At 38.1% G+C, this 19199-nt stretch overlaps 1 protein-coding gene across 1 annotated transcript in view; it reads right to left on the bottom strand.

Annotated features, from left to right (window-relative positions):
* The window catches only part of BCAS1 (brain enriched myelin associated protein 1), a 117135-nt gene that overhangs the window by 18253 nt on the left and 79683 nt on the right, over window positions 1–19199 (bottom strand). Inside the window, exons 10-11 of the mRNA XM_043980960.1 lie at window positions 18217–18411; window positions 4561–4626 (exon numbers count right to left, since the gene is read on the bottom strand). Coding sequence (XP_043836895.1) covers window positions 4561–4626; window positions 18217–18411 — 261 coding nt within the window. The remainder of the gene's footprint in view (window positions 1–4560; window positions 4627–18216; window positions 18412–19199) is intronic.

The following is a 19199-nucleotide window of genomic DNA, read 5'->3' as shown; positions in this document are numbered from 1 at the left end:
CAACATTTGGCCTCAGCAATTCTAGGTTTGAAATTGGGCAAGTTAGTTTACCTCCCTGGACCTCAGATACCTTTTCTATAAAGTAGAAATTGGACCAGATGATCTCTCAAAGTCCTTTCTAGCTTTAAATCTATTATCTTAGATGACCGTTCACTACTTGCCATTTAGGAAAACAATTAAAAACTACCCAGTGGGTGTAATTGTACCCCTATTTCACATGTAGAACAGTTGAGGCATTAATTGGTTAAGCGGACTTCCTATCCAGACTACAAGAGAATCAGTGGCAGGTGGCCATACTCTTCCCACTAACAGAAGTATTAATGTCATGCTCCATACAGAATAATAATAATTACTGACATTTATAGAGTGATTTTTAAGGTTTGCAAACTGGGGGATCTCAAATATTCCAAATTCAGAAACAGAATGGGATAGGAAGAAAGACATTTTGTTGTAGAGGTAGGTTGACAGTATATTCCTCAGTCAGTTTCAAAAGACTTTAAATGCTGTTGAACACAACTAATCCTAAAATTCTTGTTTGTTTTTATAAATAAAGTAACCAGTTAGTCATCTTTGAGTTTGAGACAGTATCCCATTACAGAAGCATCTTACTAGATATTTAACCTTTGAAAGGACAAGAAATAGGAAGAAAACCAAAATGTCTGTGTCTTCCTGTAAAAATAACTACATGCATCCTGAATTCTGTCACTTCATTCAGCATCACTGAAGTTTATGTTCTTTTCAATTAGTTTAAATCAGCAAATTTCTACTGACTTAGACCAGTACTGATTGTTCTCTAGAGTGGCTTAAATTAATCTCTGTGAGATTTTTTAAAGTGTTTACTTAGTTATTTAATGATGAAAAAGAATTTGTTGTGCAAATTAATCATCTTCCTCAGCCTAAAATGGCCTTTGGGAGAGAGGATGTTGTAGTTCAGTCCTTTCAGTTTTAGTTGACTCTTCATTGACCAGTTTTTGGGTTTTCTTGGCAAAGATGTTGGAGTGGTTTGCCATTTTCTTCTCCAGCTCATTTTACAGATGAGAAACTGAGGCAAACAGGGTTAAGTGACTTTCCCAGGGTCACACAGCTAATAAGTGTCTGAGATCAGATTTGAACTCAGGAAGATGAGTCTTTCTGACTCCAGACCTGGCACTCTGTGCACTATGGCGCCACCTAGCTGCCAGTGGGTGAGAAAGGATAGTTTTTCCTTTAAAAGAAATGGAGTCATTCATAGCTAGTTCAGGTTCAAGAATGTAGCATGAAAAGTACCATGCTGCTGAAAAGGCTGATGTGAACTTTGTGAGGTTCTAGTAGGAAGGGATTCTAAACCAGACAAGGGTCAGTGAATTTAGTTGGGAAAAAAATTACATCTTTATTTTAAATAATTGGTTTCCTTCGTAATTCTTTAGGCATTAAAAACATTATTTGAGAAGAGATTGTCAGATGGGGAGGAGGGAATCCATGATTCCTATCCCATTCAGTGAAAAGATTGAACTAAATTTTTAAAAAATAGTTTTATTTTCAAAAATGTATAATGGCAAGAACTAGACTATCAAAATGTAATTGATTAAAGTGCTCTGGCATTGCTAAGAAACTGGGAATGTTTAGCCTGGAGAAGAGAAGATTAGGGGCAAGGGCAGGGCATGATAGCTGTCTGTTAGGATTTGTAGAAGAGTTACTAAACTTGTTCTTGACCACAAAGGGCAGAAGTAGGAGCAATGACAGGAAGCTGTGATGAGGTAAATTTAAGCTTGATACAAGATAAAATTCTCTAACAATGAATCATCCACTAGTGGAATGGGCTGTCTCAGGAAGGAAACAAGCATTGATTAAGTTCTTACTGTATGCTAGACACTTGCTTAGAATTTTACAAATATTCTCTCTTCTGATCCTCACAACTACCCTGGGAGGTGGGTGCTATTGTTATTATCATTTTACAGTTGAGGAAACTGAGGCAGACAGAGGTCAAGTGACTTACACAGGGTCACACAGCTGGTAAGTGTTTGAGGCTGGATTTGAACTCAGGACTTCCTCACTCCAGGCCCAACATCCTATCTGCCACCTAGCTATCCCAGGAGGGTGTATATTTCTCCTGCTTGAAGGATTTTTGTTTGGTTGTTTTTTTTTTTTTTTTGTGGGGCAATGGGGGTTGACTTGCCCAGGGTCACACAGTTAGTAAGTGTCAAGTATCTGAGGCTGGATTTGAACTCAGGTCTTCCTGAATCCAGGGCTGGTACTTTATCCACTGTGCCACCTAGCTGCCTCCTCTACTAGAAGTTTTAAAGCAAAGGTTGGAGAACCACTTGTCAAGGGTCTTATAGAACTGCATTTTTTTTTTTTCTAGGAAGGGGTTGGAGTGGATGGTCTCTGGGGTCCCTTCCAACTTTGAGATCCTGTGATTCTTCTTTGAGAATGATTTCTTATTTACTTAGAAATGATTCAGTTACCTGAGTAATTGAATGCAAATGATACTTTTGAAATGCTCTGAAAGTAATTTGTTTTCTTGTACCTGAAAATCTTCCCCATGAGATTATATTTACACTCATAATTTGCTTAGCAAATTTTTTTTTTCATAGACTGTGTAAAAGAAAACATCAAGCCAGTTTTTCCCCTAGATCATGATGAATTCTGAATAATAAGGTTACAATGAGTAAAAACTTTACCTTAAAGGTCTTTAATTGATATCTATTTTATATTTAATTTAACTTATGTTAGGGGGAAATTAAATATAAAATACATATTTTAAATTTAATTTATTTTAGGGGAGAGGTAGTTAGGATAAAGCATCTGAGTTAAAATCTGTCCTCAGACACTTACTAGCTGTGTGACCCTGGGCAAGTCACTTAACCCTGCTTGCTTTAGTTTCCTCATTTGTAAAAAGAGCTGGAGAAGGAAATGACAAACCACTCCAATATCTTTGCCAAGAAAACTCTAAACAGGGTCACAAAGAGTCAGACACACCTGAAACAACTGAACAAAAACAATAACGTATTAGAGGGAAGGGAACAAACATTTATTAAGTACCTATTGTGTGACAGGTACTGTGCTAAAGTCTTTGCAAATATCTCATCTGATCATCACAACAATCCTGTGAAGAAGAGCTATTGTTAGCCTATTTTATAGATGAGGAAATTAAGGCAGACAGACATCTGAGGCAGGATTTAAACACAGATTTTCCTGACTCCAGGCCTAGCACCTAGGAGCACACAATGAAAATTTTTTTGGTTTATGTTGCTCTCTGTAACCTATAGCTGTATACCAAAGCACTTTCTTCTCTCATTCTTTTAGACTGTGTAGACCTTTCTCTATACTTACCAATAGCACTCACAGTCTTCTAGTCATTGTTTAATAAGAGTTAATTTTGTCTCCCTGACTAGATTATAAATTCTCAACTGGGGAATAGCTGAACAAGCTGCAATATATGATGGTGATGGAATACCCTTGTGCTATAAGAAACGACAAGCTGAATAGTTTTAGAAAAACCTGGAAAGACTTAAATGAACTGATGCAAAGTGAAGTGAGTATGGCCAGGAGAACATTGCATAGAGTAACACCAATAGTGTAAAATGACCAACTGTGAATGATTTAAGTATACCCAGCAATATAGAGATCCAAGACAATTCTGAAGGACCTATGATGAAAAATGCTATCCATCTCCAGAAAGAACTGATGTAATCTGATTTCAGATTAAGACATACTGTTATTTTACTTTATTTTTCTTGTGCTTTTTTTTGTTCTATGCTTTCTTTTACAGCATGACTAGTATGGAACTATGTTTTGTGTGACTGAACATGTATAACCTTTATCAAATTGTTTTCTCAATGATGGAAGAGGGGAGGAAGAGTGGGAGAAATTTGGAACTCAAAATTGTAAAAAAAAAAGGTTAAAATTATTTTTACATATAGTTGGGAAAATATTAAAACATTCTAAATTCTCTGAGGATGGGATACAATGATAACACTTCTTTATTCCCCAGAGTGTCTCATGAAGTACATAGATATTCAGCAAATACTTGTCAATGGGAGTCAACAGGGATAGTGTGGGAAGAACACTGGATTTGGAGCAAAAGACTTGGATTAGAATTTGGAATCTACTACCTCCTCCTGGTATAATCTTAGTCAAGCTCCTTGACCTGTGTCTGTTTCCTTGTTTGTAGACAGAGGAGAGAGGAGATAGAGTTATTAAGCTTTCTTTGTGTTGTGGACCCCTTTGGCAGTCTGCTGAAGCCTGTGGAGCCCCTCTCAGAATAATGTTTTCAAATCCATAAAATAGAATGAATAGGATTACAAAGGATATCAATTATTTTAAAATATAGTGATCACATATACAGACTCCAGGTTAAGAATCCTTGATTTAGGTGAACTCAAAGTTCTTTTTCCAGATCTAGAATCTTATAGTTCCTATGACCAAGAATATGCCCAACATGACAATGACTCTCCAATACAGATGTAGAACTGAATTTGAAAGCAATGATTGAAAATAATCTTCAACTGAGCCCATCACCTAGTTCATTTGATTGAAAATAATCTCCAGCTGAGCCCACCACCAAACCAGTTTACTTACTTGACCGTCAGAGTCTTTCCCATTGACTTCTTCTGAGCTGGTGAAGTCCCCATCACCTCTCATTGACTAAAACAACAAATAGTTATTGACCTCTTGGCTACCACAAGTACACCAATATTGAGAATGGGAGGGATTATATATTAGCTTAGATCTAAGTTCCTTTGCCTGTTTTTGAGGTAAAGGAAAATAAAAGTCAGAAGAAAACATGTATTATTCATGAAATGTACTGATATTCATGTCATCTGCTAACATAGCTTGATTAATTTCTCTAGTCTAGCCCTTTCTGTATACAACTTGTAAGATACAAATATGCCAGTATAGAACTCTAACACTAAAGTCTTTTTTGGTAAGAAATAGCAATGAATAAAGATAAGATGTTCTTTGACTATTAACATAGTGTTGCTGACCTATGATCATTAGCTTTGTGTTAGTTTTCCAGTAGTCTTGTCCATTTAATATCACTTCTATCTGTGTCCCATTTTGTAATCACCTTCAAATGGCCTATAATAGCATCCAAATTAATCTCCTTGTTTCTGGTATCTCTCCATAGCATATTTGACCATAATCACTCATGCTCAAGGACCATGAATGGCTCCCCATTCCCTTTGATATAAAATAGTTACCTTTGCCTGCCATTTAAGGCTCTATACAATCTGGCACTAACTTACTTTCCAGGCTGATTCCGCATCACTCCCTTTGACAAACTCTATTCTAACCAAACAATACTACTGGCTGTTCCCAGAATTTGATATGCTATCTTCTTCTTCCCAGATTTCTCATAGATGGACTTCCAAAACTGTGTTATACTCTTATTACTGCCTCTCAGCATCTGTATCTTCCTTCCAGGATGGGCTCAGCAACCTCCCATGTCATCTATGAACACTTCTGTGATTCCTGCCTATCTCTTGTTAGCGTCATTCCTGTGCTCATATTACCATGGAGTCTTGTATTTACTTCTCCCTAGATAGGTCTGGCTTTTGGATCTATGACTTTGAGCTCACAAGTACCACAATTGATTCATTGAACTGACCAGAGAGACTGATAAGGGCTCTTTAAATATATTTTATACTTGATAATCTCCTTCTTATCAAAACAGTTTAAAAAATATTATTAAATGCCTAAGAAGTTTGGTAAGAAACCATATATTTTATTTTTTGTTTTTTTTAATTTTTAAAAAGTCTATACTTTTGAACTACCTACATAGTAGATTAATGTCTTAGCAGACTTAATAGAAGCCCCTATATGAGGACTTTTTTTCATAACAAATGGAAACCCTAGTGATTAACTTTCTTTTATTTCAGAGTGGTGAGGGACAGTACATGGGTGTCAGTCCTTGTTCTGAAGGAAGATGAAGTGAGGACAAAGTAGAACTTGAACCATCTTCAATGTCCCTTGCCTGGGCTGCCCTCTAATTAGTTGGAAGAATCCATTAATAAGGGCAACCATACTCTACCCTAAAATATCCCTTGTTATTGAGTACTGGGCTAGAAAAACAACAAAAAATCGGCCACTTTGAAGCAGCCTGGGTGGTTTTTTTTTTTTCCTGGTCAAGAGTGCTTTAAAATATTTGTTTTTATAGGAAACTGCACAGGGTAGTTCCTTGATAAATATTTTTTGACTGATGGAGACCAAAAAATATGATTGACTTGCAGGTAGGTAGGTGAGGGTGTCCAAGATTCTTCTTGTGAGCTTGTTGGCCCATGTGTTATCTGACTGTTTATCTTTTGTTTGTTTGTTTGTTTGTGGGGCAATGAGGGTTAAGTGACTTGCCCAAGGTCACACAGCCAGTATCAAGTGTCTGAGGTCGGATTTGAACTCAGGTCCTCCTGAATTCAGGGCCAGTGCTTTATCCACTGTGCCGCCTAGCTGCCCCTGTTTATCTCCTCTATGAAAAATAGGCACTGATTTGAAGGGGGGGAGAAGGGAAAGGAATCTTTCACCAGAACGTATTCTAAACTGTCCCCCCACTGGCACAGATTTTCTTGAGAGTTTGGAAATACAGTTGTCCCCCTTTTAGTGCCAGCTTACACAATATAGTTCTGTCCATGGGCTGATGCAGCCCATGATTTTCACAGTTCATTCTTTTATTGAACTTCTAGTCCATGTCTTACATCAAACCCCTCCAACATTCAAATGCATTCCAAAGTCATATTTAGAGTATGATTCCACAGCCTCAAAATATAAAGCCATTTGGCAAATGTGGATGGCAAATGAAGAAGGGAATTGGAACTAAATCTGTCATTTCATCAGTATAGGGAATTTCTAGACAAGGAAACTCCCTCTACCAGTGCCAGGAGGAAATTCCTTCTATCGTTGCACGTCAGCAATTTCCCCGACTTCCTTCAAGACTCAACTCAAATGTCATCTTCTTCAGGAGGCCTTTTCTTAGTCTCTTCCTCTGATACAATCTTCCCTTTACACTGTATGTGTCTTGTTTGTATGTAGTTGTTTGCATCTTGTCTTCCTCTTTTGAATATGAGTTCTCTTAGACTTTATTTTTGGCCTTTCTTTTTTATCTCCAGCACTTACTGCAGTGCCTGGCACATAGTAAACACTTAATAAATGTCTGTGAACTGACATTGTAATTCATATTTTTAGAGATTTGCTTCGATTACTGAGAGGCTAAGCCACTTATCTAATACCTGGCCAAGGAGTTAAGAAGACCTGAGTTCAAATATGTTCTTAGACACTCACTAGCTGTTTGACCCCAAGCAACTCATTTATTCTTTATTTGCTTCAGTTTCTTCATCTGTAAAATGGAGATAGTAATAATACCTATCTCCCAGGGTTGTTGAGAGCATAAAATGAGATAATGTTTGTAAAGCATTGCTAATCTGGAAAGTTTTTTATAAATTCTAGTAATTATGATTTGAAGTATTACTGTTGTTGTTATCCAAGGTCACACACCAGTATGTGTCAAAGGCAGGACTTGAAACCAAGTCTTCCTAGCTTTGAGGCCAGGTCTCTATTCACTATGACTCACTACCTCACTATGAAGAGATCTACACAAAATGAATTTATTAGCAACAAATCCCAGTGGTTGTATAGAAACCAGTTTTCCCATTTATAGAAAATATTATTCTTTCCCTTAAAGATAGCTATAAATGTCATTTCTATTTACCTCTTACATTTTGGTATTAGTTAAAAACCCAATGGTTTGAGTCTCATGATCTCAGAGAATAATTTGAATTGAGGCTACACCCATATTAAGCATATACAATTCTTGACTAAGCTAGTTTAGAGAAAGCAGACATTAACCACCTACAAAAGAGTTTTTTCACTTAAAAAAGAAATCTCAATTCTTGGTTAAACAGAAAAAATACAAAGAGTTTCACTCATTTTTTTCTTCTATGAAAACTCTACTCCCCTCTACTAGCCATTTAAAGATCAGTAGAGTCAAAGGTAAATTGGCTACTGAATGTAAGATTGAGTTAAGATGTCTCATGCGTTCATTCAGCCTTCAAAGCACTGACTACATCTCAGTATTGGGAACTGGAGGAGGTATTAAGTTTAAGGTTCTCATACAGCTTCAGTCTAGTTTTACAATAGGACAAATGACAATAACTACATAATACATGCAGTATTTTAGAAGTGCATCAGAGAAAAAATGCAAAATATACTAATTAACTACGTGAGGATTAATGGAGTTACCATCCAAGGGATTAGGGAAGGGCCAAAGGATCTTAGATTTTGAACTGAAAAGAATGTTAGAAGTTTCATGGAAAAGGCTTCTAATTTGGGGTTTAAAGGCTGGGTGGGAATTCAACAGGTAAAAAGGGAGAGAGAGAACATTCTAGGCATAAAGACCATTATGAGAAAAGGCACAGAAACCAGAGTCAAATAAATGCTTTTTGTGGCTGTTGAGTTCTTTCAGTTGTCTGGCTTTCTGTGACCCCATCTGGGGTTTTCTTGGCCAAGATACTTGAGTGGTTTGCCTTTTCCTTCTTCAGCTCATTTTACACATGAGGAAACTGAGGCAAACAGGGTCCAGTGTCACACAACTAATAAGGGTTTGAGGATGGATTTCAACTCAGGTCCTCCTGACTCCAGGGCTGGTGCTCTAGCCACTATACCACCTCACTGTCCAAAAGTGTGCTTGGAGGGCAGCAAATTGTCCAGTTTAGTTATAATATAGAATAAAATGAGATAAAGCTAGAAAGATAGGGTAGTGTCAGATTTTAGAACAACTTTATTGCCAGGCAAAGGAGTTTTAGTTTTGTTTAGTAGATAAGAGGGAGCCATTGAATAAATTTGGGCATAAGAGTGACATTTCCAAACCTATACTTAAGAAAGATTATTCAGACACAGGTGTGAAGTAAAATAGAGGAAGCTATTTCGATAGTCCAGGTGAATGGAAATGAGAGCCTAAAGGAATGAGGAGGCAATTGGGGATATTGAGGAAGGCATAGCAGTGAGAGATGAAGCAGCCTTGGAAAGACCAGATGTGGTTACTGATTGGATATAAGAGAGGAGGAAGAAGAATGAGTCAAAGATAACTCTTTGACGGAGAGCATAGAAGATCAGGTTAATCTTATCAGGTTAACAGAGATCTGGCTGAGGAATTTGAGCAGAGAAGTGGTATGAGCAGATCTATGCTTAAGGGAGATTAATTTGCAGTGAGGTGAAGGATGGACTGGGAACTCAGCTTGTGGTAAGAAAGAGTGGTGGTGGGGGCAGGGAGGGTAGGTGTGGGGGAAGAGACAGTGTACACTTGGAGACATCAGTTAGCATACAGGCAATGATTCAGACACATGGTTATACTCAGACACACAGTTGTACTCAGCTTGTCCTTGGAGGGCATTTATTCCTGATAGGGTAATAATTACATGAGTTGCTTTAAATAGATCTTAAAAAATGGATTTTGTTACCTAATTAGGAACAAAGGACTATAATAATAAAGTAGTTCCTGATTGTGTGGGACCTTGAATGCCATTCTTATTGGTTCTCTATCGGGTTAATCACAAACAGAAACTGGAAAATCAAAGGAGGTACATGTTTAGGGGGAAAGTTAATAAAGCTTAGTTTGAGACATACATAGGACATCCCAGTGTAGATGTCATATACTAAATCTGGCATGTGCATCTGGAGTTCAGGAGAGAGGGTAGAACCAGAAATCTAGATTTCCAAGTCATTACTAGTCCTACAATTAGTTTCTTTTATCATCATCCTTTTACTAGAGACAGGTCAGGAGAACTGGTGTTGGGCTTGAGACATAAAGGATCACGGCAAACAATAACTATTTCTTACTCTATCTTCAAATCTTTTCCCCCATTATCAGGGTTACTAGTTAAAAAATGCTAATAACTTCCAAAATGTCTAATTCATATTAATTTAATTGAAGATCAAATCAACTATCTATGTTTTTATTCATGGTAGTTGAAAGGTGCAAAGGCATTGGAGAAGTTCTGGTCAATCTGTATTTAATAATCGGATTTAAACTAATCAGTTGCATTCAAATGCTAGATAATAATGAGATCATTTTTACATTTCTATCAGTGTCTTGCAATTCCTATCCCCTGATACTCTGAGGAATTTAATAGTATTATCCTCCATAGACTACACTCAGCTATTTAACATTCCAGTTGAAAAGGCCTAAAGTTAGTGGTGAGCTCATATTCTTTTAAATGAATGCAAATGTTATTTGAAAAGGAAATTGGATTCAATAAGTGGGTCACTGACTAGGTCTTGGAAACCATTTTGTCCCCCAGATTTTTCTCAATACATTAATACTTGGCCTGTAGAATGAAACTATGGTGTAAAGGCAAGCCTGTTTGTTAATAATGAATGTATTAAAAAACAAAACAAAACAACCTTTTGTGCAGCCCATTAATTTCCCTTTAAACAGTCTTTCCCAGGATTCTGGTATTGACTTAAGATAGAACATTTAAAAAAGTGTCTTCTTTGTCTAAGCCTTGATAAATAGTGGATGATAATTGGTGACATTAACCAGTTCCAGCTGCATACAAATGTTGGGAATTCCAAAAGGGGATGGGGAAGAGATGATGCTTTTTTTTGGTCAGGTATAATCCCCACATTAGTTTTCAACAGTTTGGGTAGCTTTCATGGAATCAACATGCTACTTGAATTTTAGGGATAGTTCTTCAGTTGATTTTTTTTTTTTTTGGTGAGGCAATTGGGGTTAAGTGACTTGCCCAGGGTCACACAGCTAGTAATTGTTAAGTGTCCGAGGCTGGATTTGAACTCAGGTCCTCCTGAATCCAGGGCCAGTGCTCTATCCACTGCACCACCTAGTTGATTTTTAAAGACTTCTCCAAAATCAAGTTTTATATCTAATGAAAATCTCTATCCAAAACTGAGGAAAAGGCTGGTACAAAACTCGAGTTCTAAGAAAAAGAGATATTGTAGCATGTGACATATAATAAATCATGGTGTGTTGACAGCATTACAGCTCCAATTCCATCTTGATGTTTTTATCTTCACAATACCTGGCAAATCTGGCCCCTCTTTTTCACCACAACCCTTGTGTAAACCCTTATTACCATCTGTCTGAATTATAGCCTGACTGCTAACTGATCTTTCCATGTGTACCCTTCCCCCCCCCCCCCCAATGCCCCAATCCCCAGTCCCTCGTCCATCCTTCACCTCACTGAAGATTAATCTCCCTTAGATATAGATCTGCCCATACTACTGCTCTGCTCAGATTCCTCCCCAGGTCTCTACTGCTTACTCAGTAAAGTTCAAACTCCTTAGTCTGTCATTCAAGTCCCTTCACAATCTGGAACTACCTTACTTTTTACTGCCCTTTATTTCCAGTTGGGTAACAGAATCCATGAAAAAAAATTTTTAAAAGAACTCAGGTAATCATTACCCATTCAGGAATAGATGTCCATACAAGGACTAGTTGAGTCCAACTGGAAGGGTAGAAGTTTAGAAGCTACTAAGAAAATGAGAGGGAGAAATTAAATATGACAAAAATAAGATACTTGGCATTGAGGTTTTCTCTTCCCCTAAAAGCAGTTTCTAATCATATTCTGCCCAAAATATCAAACCAGTTTAAAACATTCAGTTATTTAGCCACAATACAACCACAGCAAGATGCTATTTATCCTACTCTTGGGGGAAGGAGTTGATTTCAACTACACCCAAAGTAGCTAGCAAGCAAGTTGCATATAGTCTTATTATTATCCCATGACCTGATTGTTCTTTATTTTAACAACATCTACCATTTTAATTGTCCTGTAGCAGTGCTGTGAGATATAATGGTAGTTTGTAGACCTAGCCATTTTATTAAATTTGACAAATTTTAGATGCTTGCCTGTTCTGCAAATATTTTTAGCTCTTAAAAATCTTCCCCTGATCTATTTAGGAATCAGGAACAGATCTCTAACAGTCCTATTTTGAGACCTTTAGCAGATCCATAAGAAATCTCTAATCTCAACTCTTAAAGGTCTCTAAACTTTAGAAAGGATGATTAATGGGATATATAGCTTTTTCTCTCCTCTGAGCTCAAACTCCACATGTCCAAAACAGACCTAATTGCCTTTCACCCGAAATCCACTCCTCTACCAAATATCCTATTTTTTTTTTTTTTTACCAATGGAAGGGCTTTATATTCAGACTTGAGGTATCTATATCATTATCGACTCATCATGCTAACTCTCCCCATATATCTGACCTGTTGCCAGATCTTGCAATTTCTTTCTCCTCATCTCTACCCAAGTAGCTATCATCCTTTTCCAGGTCCTCATCACCTTTTACTTGTACCATTTCAATATCTTCCTAATTGGTCTTCCTGTCCCAAGTATGTCCCCATTTGAGTCCATCCTACACACTACTTTCTGAAGTACTTTCCTGAAATACAGATATGACCATGTCACTCACCTACTCAATAAACTCTATTGGCTCCCTATTACTTTGACCAAATATCATCTTTCCGTTTGGCATGTAAAATATTTCTCAATTTGGTTCTAGCCTATTGTCCAGACTTATTCTATATTCCCCTTTCATGCACACCACTATCTAGCCAAACTAGTCTTTCTTAAGGGATGTCCTGAACTTGTCTTTTTTAGTTGTCATGTTTTCCAGAAACACTAGACCCAGAGTATGCAGGAGACCCTGAATGTGTCAAGGACCAACCCTGCCCCTCCCCCTCCAGTTGATATCATTTGTTGTTTGCACACCAAGCTGGACTCCCTGTGTGTCCTTGGAAGTCAAGATAGAAGACAGTCTGTACTAGACTGGGAAACTGCTTGTGCAGCTGGGACCCTTGTAGCTAAGCAGATCATCATATCTTCATAGTCTAGCAGTTCTCAAGGAAAAAGAATGCTTTTTTTGCCATCTTAATTATTTATGATTTCTCCTCTCCTGTCACTCCCATTTAGGTGGAGATTTCTATTTCTCCTCCTCTCTGTTGCAATTTTATAAATATGCAAGCTTCTGTTTGGATTGTTAAGTTGATGAGCTTGCTTTGGATTCCATATGCATGTTCATTTCTCTTGCAATAAATCTAATTGCAGTGCAATGTCTCATGGATTAGTGATATTGTTTTTGGTTAACACCTTCTTACTGTTCCTTAAAAATGGGGCTCCCTCTCCTGTCTTCATGCCTGGAATTCAATACCTCCTCACCTTTGCCTCCTAGCATCCCTAGTTTGCTTCAAGGCTCAGCTCAAACAATACTTTCTACATGAGGTCTTTTCAGATACCTCCTACTACTAGCACCTTCCCTCCCAAATTATATAAAACTGTATCTGTTTTGTGTACGGTAATAATAATAACCAACATTTATATAATTACATTTTAAAGTTTGCAAAGCACTTTATGTATCATCTCTTTCTTTCTCTTCCTCTTCCTCTCCCCACTAGATTGTAGGGTCCTCAAAGGGCTCACTTCCCTTTTAGCTTTTCCTACTACATAGCAGACACTTAATAAATGCTTATTGATTTATTGATCTATTTGATTCTCTGTGTGTATTTGCAGTGGGAGAAGGAGGTGTGGCTCAAAGATGGTGGTGTCTGAAGTATAGTTGGAAGGATTGAATGGGTATAGTTGAGGAACAGAGATATGAAATTGACAGAGCTTGGAAAGAATCTAAGTACCCTACGTTATCAGGAAGAGGTTGTGTTGAGAAGGGCTTTTCCTAATGAATGTTTGTTGATCAATGGATTGGTTTCTTAGGCAAGCAGTATACATAGGATCTCTGGGCTCAATTCATCAACAAGCTCAATAATAAAGTACCTACTCTGTGCTAGACACTGTGCCAGGTGCTGGGAATCCCAAGACAAAAATCAAACATTCTTCCCTCAAGAAGTTCACATTCTGTCAAGGTACAAATAATCACAGCGTCTCGGTTGCAGCTAAAGCCAACTAGAGTTATGCATTATTTCAGTTCAAAGACAGGGCTTATGCCTAATTTGATTCATCGCTTATCGTGGTAGTTGTTATTATGTGCAAGGCATCTTTCAACGGAGTGATGTTTAGGTTGCTTTATGAAAGGCCTTGTACCCTGATATGAGTCACCTTACTTAAATGACAATGATTGAGGAATTGGGGTGAAGCATAGTTGGTAAATTAGGATTTATTAAATGCCTACTCTGGGGCAGACATTATGCTAAATGCCAAAGAGAGGCAAAAACAGTCCTTGCTTTCAAGGAGGTCATGGTCTAGTAGGAGAGGTAATAGTCAACAGACAAACAACTGTGTCTAAATGAGGGAAGGTGCTAAGATTTTAGGGGACTAGGAGAGACTTAGGGGCACTTCAGGCTACAACTCCAGCTTCTTGTAAGGTTTTCAGTCTTACAGTTTGAATTCAAATTCCACAAATACTTATTAAATACATACTATGTGCAAAGGACTATGACAGGCACTAAGGATACAAAAATTTAATTAAAACTAGAGTCTGCCTCCAAGGAGACCACAGTCTAATGGGGAGGAAACACAGAGGAACAAGATATTTATTTACACAAATAACTTGGAGACAAGAGGACTATAATAACTCAGAATTATTAGTTCTTGTTCAGAGTACTTGCTAAAAGAAATTTGAAACTTTTAATCCTACTAAACACACATGCACACAGACTAACAAATAATTGCTGTTCTTTACAGAAAATGCTGTCACATGACACTTTGAATTTTTATATCTATGGATAATAGCTTTGTACTACAGTCATCTATACTCTGTCCCCTTGTGACCAGATGGTATGGTACAGGGAAAACACCTTAAAGTGATGGACTTGCAGTCAGGAAGACCTGAGTTCAAATCCAGCCTTAGACACTTACTAGCTGTGTGTCCCTGGGCAAGACATTTAACCTCTCTCTCTCTCTCAGCCTCAATTTCCTTATCTGTAAAATGAAGGGTTTTAACTCTGTACCCTCTGAGGTTCTTTCTACCTCCAAATCTATGATTCTAGGACCTGGGTTCTGTTTTTAATGTCCTTGGCTTAATGATCTTGGCTTCCACCAGCCCCTGTTCTTTATGTTTAATATGAGAGGGTAGCACTAATGACCCATGAGGTCCCTTCCATCTCTAGATCTACCCTATGTATAGGCAATCCTAACTCATAAATAGGCTACACGCTAAAAGATTATTGGCACATGAGTTGCTTAGAACTCAAAACTCTGTTCATTCCATAGAAACAGTGTTATACAAGGTAGCTCATGATTAGGCGTGATTTCCAAATGAGCAAGACTAGTCCTTGCCCTTCAGGAGCTTAAGACTGAAATTCAATAATAATTAAGGTTAAAAAATCTTTCCAATTTTGAATGGGGCTGAGAAGACCAATGGAGAAACAAAATTAGTCCCTCTTTATTGACAACATATCAGCAAAAGCAGAAAACTTAACAGCTATAACAGGATAGAATGCTTTAGTTATATACTCATTTTATGCCTGGACTATTGAAATATCCTTCTGGGTCTGCCTGCCTCAATTGTCTCTCCACGCATCTATTCTCCATTCAGCCATTAAAATGATTTTCCTAAAACGCAGGTCCAGTCCTGTCACCTGCCCCGCTCTTCCCAATAAATTCCCTAGTGCCTTCTATGATCAATTGTATAAAGCTCTATTTGACATTCAAAGCCATCCATAACTTAGCCTCCTCCTACCTTTCCAGCCTTGTTACATCTTATTCCTAGCACTTACTCTTCAATCCAGTGACTGGCCTCCTGACTTCCATGAACAAAAACTACTTCATCTGTAGGCTCTGGGCATTTTCTCTGGCCGTCCCCCAGGCCTGGAATGCTCTCCCTCCTTATCTCTGCCTTTTGACTTCCTTTTACTCCCAATTAAAATCTCATTTTCTACAGAAACCTTTCCCAATCTCTCTTAATTCTAGTGCCTTTTTCTCTCTTAATTATTTGCTATTTATCTTGCACACATCTTGTTGTTTGTATTTTTTCCCTTGTTGTCTCCCCCATTAGATTGTGAGCTCCTTGAAGGCAGGAACTGTCTTTTACTTCTTTTTGTATCCCTAGTGTTTAGCATAGTATAGTGCCTGACACATAGTAGGTACTGAATGAATATTTATTGATGGAAAAATGAGTTACTAAAAGATAAGAAGAGCAAAGATCTAGTCAGAATGGACTTTAGGGGCTCTCTCTCTCTTACAGATAATGAAACTAATATTGATTGAGAATTGCTTGGGTTCATTCATACAAGGAGTAAGTATCGAAAATAGGCTTTGAGCCCTTGTTCTCTGACTAGAAACAATGCCTTTTTTTAAAAAACTTCACCACACTTTGGGGGTAGACAATAATAATAGCATACATTTCTATAGGACTTTAAAGTTTTAAAAAGTGCTTCCCCCCACCCCCAACAATTACCTTGTGAGATAAGTAGGGCAATTATTAATTAAAAATCCCGGCTTAAGGGAAGAAACTGAGACTTAGAGTTTTCATAATGACAATTCATATTTATACAGCCCTTTATACTTTTTCAAAGTGCTTTACATAGATTGTCTTATTTAATCTGCACAGGAGGACTGATGTGCTATTAGTGCCTCTATTTTATTTTATTTTATTATTTTTTTTGGTGATGCAATTGGGGTTAAGTGACTTGCCCAGGGTCACACAGCTAGTAAGTGTCAAAGGTCTGAGACCGGATTTGAACTCAGGTCCTCCTGAATCCAGGGCCAGTGCTCTATTCACTGTGCCACCTAGCTGCCCCTAATGCCTCTACTTTAGAGATGAGGAAAACGAGACTAAGAAAGGTGAAGTGACGGGCCTAGTAAATATCCATTATAGTACTTGAACCAAGGGCTTCTGTCTACCTGTACAGTGCTCTTGCCTCGGCTCCACTGGGCCTCTAAATGACATCCCCATGTTCACATAACTAATCACAACATGCCAGACCTGGAATTTGAACCCAAGTTCAAATCTGAATTTCCATTTTCATTTGGATTCCAAGTCTAACAACCTTTCCATGACTTCATGCTAAAATCTATTACTGTATAAATCATCAAGCCTCCTAGAGCTTTTGTTTTCACATCTAAAAAATAATCAACTCTTGCTATTTAACCCTGAGAAAAGGAGACTCAGTAGGGAAATGCTAGCTATCTTCAAGGATTTGGAAGATGTAGTAAACATTTTTTCTTTTTTTGGCTACAGAGCTAAAAGCAAAGAAAGGGTGGAACTTAACAGAGGCATATTTTGAGTTGGTGTCAGAAAAAAAAACACCCCCAAAACCAAAGCAAAACACAACTGCTTAACTATTTGCCTGATGCAAAAGTGGAGTTTGTGAGTCCACCCCTCATGAGAGGTCTTTGAGTAAAGGGCTTCGATGAAGACTTGTCGAAGAGGGTGTAGAGGGGAATTCTTGGACAATTACAGATTGTGCTAGATAACCTCTGAGGTCCCTTCGAACTCAGATTCTGTGATTTGATGTTGCAGGAAGCAAGGAAAAGGATGTTTTCAGCTTGTAAATCCTTAACCCTGACCCAAATCCCTCAGTCTCAAACCACACAGGAAACTTCTAACAATGAACAGCAAGCTTTAAACATCTGAGCTAACCAATACAGACTGAAGCACACTGGGACAAAGCGCAATGAAAGAAAATAATTCCTGTTGGTTTTCCCAGAACAGTCATTGCTGACACTGCTTTGACTCCCACTGGTGCATGCTTTGTCCACTAATTATTTTGCATTTATTCTGAATGTATTTATGTAAATTCATATTATCCCTTAATAGAATGGAAGCTTTTTGAGGACAGGGACTATTTTCTTTTCATTGGTTTAGTTTTTTTTTTGTATCTTTGGTGCCAAAACCTAATACCTGGTACATAGCAGGTGTGTTGTCATAAATAAATGTTGACTGATTCCTTAACAAGGCCAAGCCAATGGAATGAAAGGGCTGTATTCTCAAAAATTCTGGGAAAAAAGGAATAATATGAAGTGAGATTTTTATTTCATGATAAACTATAATAAGACCAAAGACCCTTTTGCACTTATTGTGCAGACCCACTTTTAAATTTCTCACCCTTGCTGATTTACTTTTAGTTTGAGTTCTGCTATTTAAGGCCCTTGTCCGGCAGGTAATAAAGGTGGACACCTTTTCATTCATATCAAATATCTTACTTATTTATATTTTTGCTATTCCAGACTGATTCAACCAAGGCATTGTAGCAACTAATCTCTTTTGGCCATTTCCCACATTTGAATGATGAGGACAAGCTCAGCCTCATCTTAGCCAGAGCTCATTGCTTACCAGTTGTCTGAAAAACTGCCTCAGGTTTGTTTTCCGTGGTTTGTTTTCTTCTGCACTGGGCTGGGTTGGGGCCGGCTCAGGACTTACAGCTTCTTCTTCATTCAGCTCTATTGTTTGTAAGGATGCTTCTATATCCTCGGACTTTATAACCTCTACTGGTTCTTCACACACTTCCTGTGTTTGGGGTTTGTTTTGCTTTTGGAGAGGACCAGGTGTTAAGGTAGAGAAAATAACATTTGTCGATGAATTTTTCAAAAATGGAGTCCTGGGACCAGGACCAACACATGCTTAATCTACCAAGCAGCTCTGGGTTGGGTCCATGACTGTTTCTACACAGGCTGCAAGAAAGGTGACTGGCTTTGGGTAAATTGTTGTCAGGTCTCCATCCCCTGGCCATGAACAAAATGGATTCAGTGCTCATGGCTGCTATCCTTTCCAATGAATACAGTGAGGGCTAAGAAAGAAGGCATCCATCCCATTTGGGACATTTACCTAGTTTAATCATAACTTTAGAACTAGAAAGGATCTAGTCCATTTTATTTTTTTTTTTGAGAAGAGAAAATTGAGGCCCAGAGAGGTAAAGTCACTTGTTTAGGGTCACACAGGTTAATAAATATGGCAGAGACAGAATTTGAACCCAGGGTCTTCAAGTCCAGGAAGGCCCAAAGTTTTTATTCTACTCCCTCCTCCCCCCTTGTGACAGTCTCTCTTTGATCTGCCACGGGTGTGACATAAACCGGCACTGCGCAGAAGCTGGCAAAAGTACTGGCACACAATAGAGGGCCTAGGTTGAGGGCTAGTGGTGTCAGCTGTGTTTCCCCTCCAGAGCTTTCAAAGACATTGTTCGGCAGCAGCTGTGTAGAAACATTCTGAGCCTTAGCAAAGAAAGAATAGCCGAAAAGCCTCTCATTTCAATACACCTTCCCATTCATTCACTCCCTGCTCCCCTTGGCTTGAAATACAATCATTTGCCCTTGTTACTT

The sequence above is a fragment of the Dromiciops gliroides genome, chromosome 2, assembly GCF_019393635.1.
Source record: "Dromiciops gliroides isolate mDroGli1 chromosome 2, mDroGli1.pri, whole genome shotgun sequence".
Classification (NCBI taxonomy): Eukaryota; Metazoa; Chordata; class Mammalia; order Microbiotheria; family Microbiotheriidae; genus Dromiciops; species Dromiciops gliroides.
The sequence above is the reverse complement of the archived record's forward strand: the minus strand, read 5'-3'. Positions and strand labels throughout refer to the sequence as shown.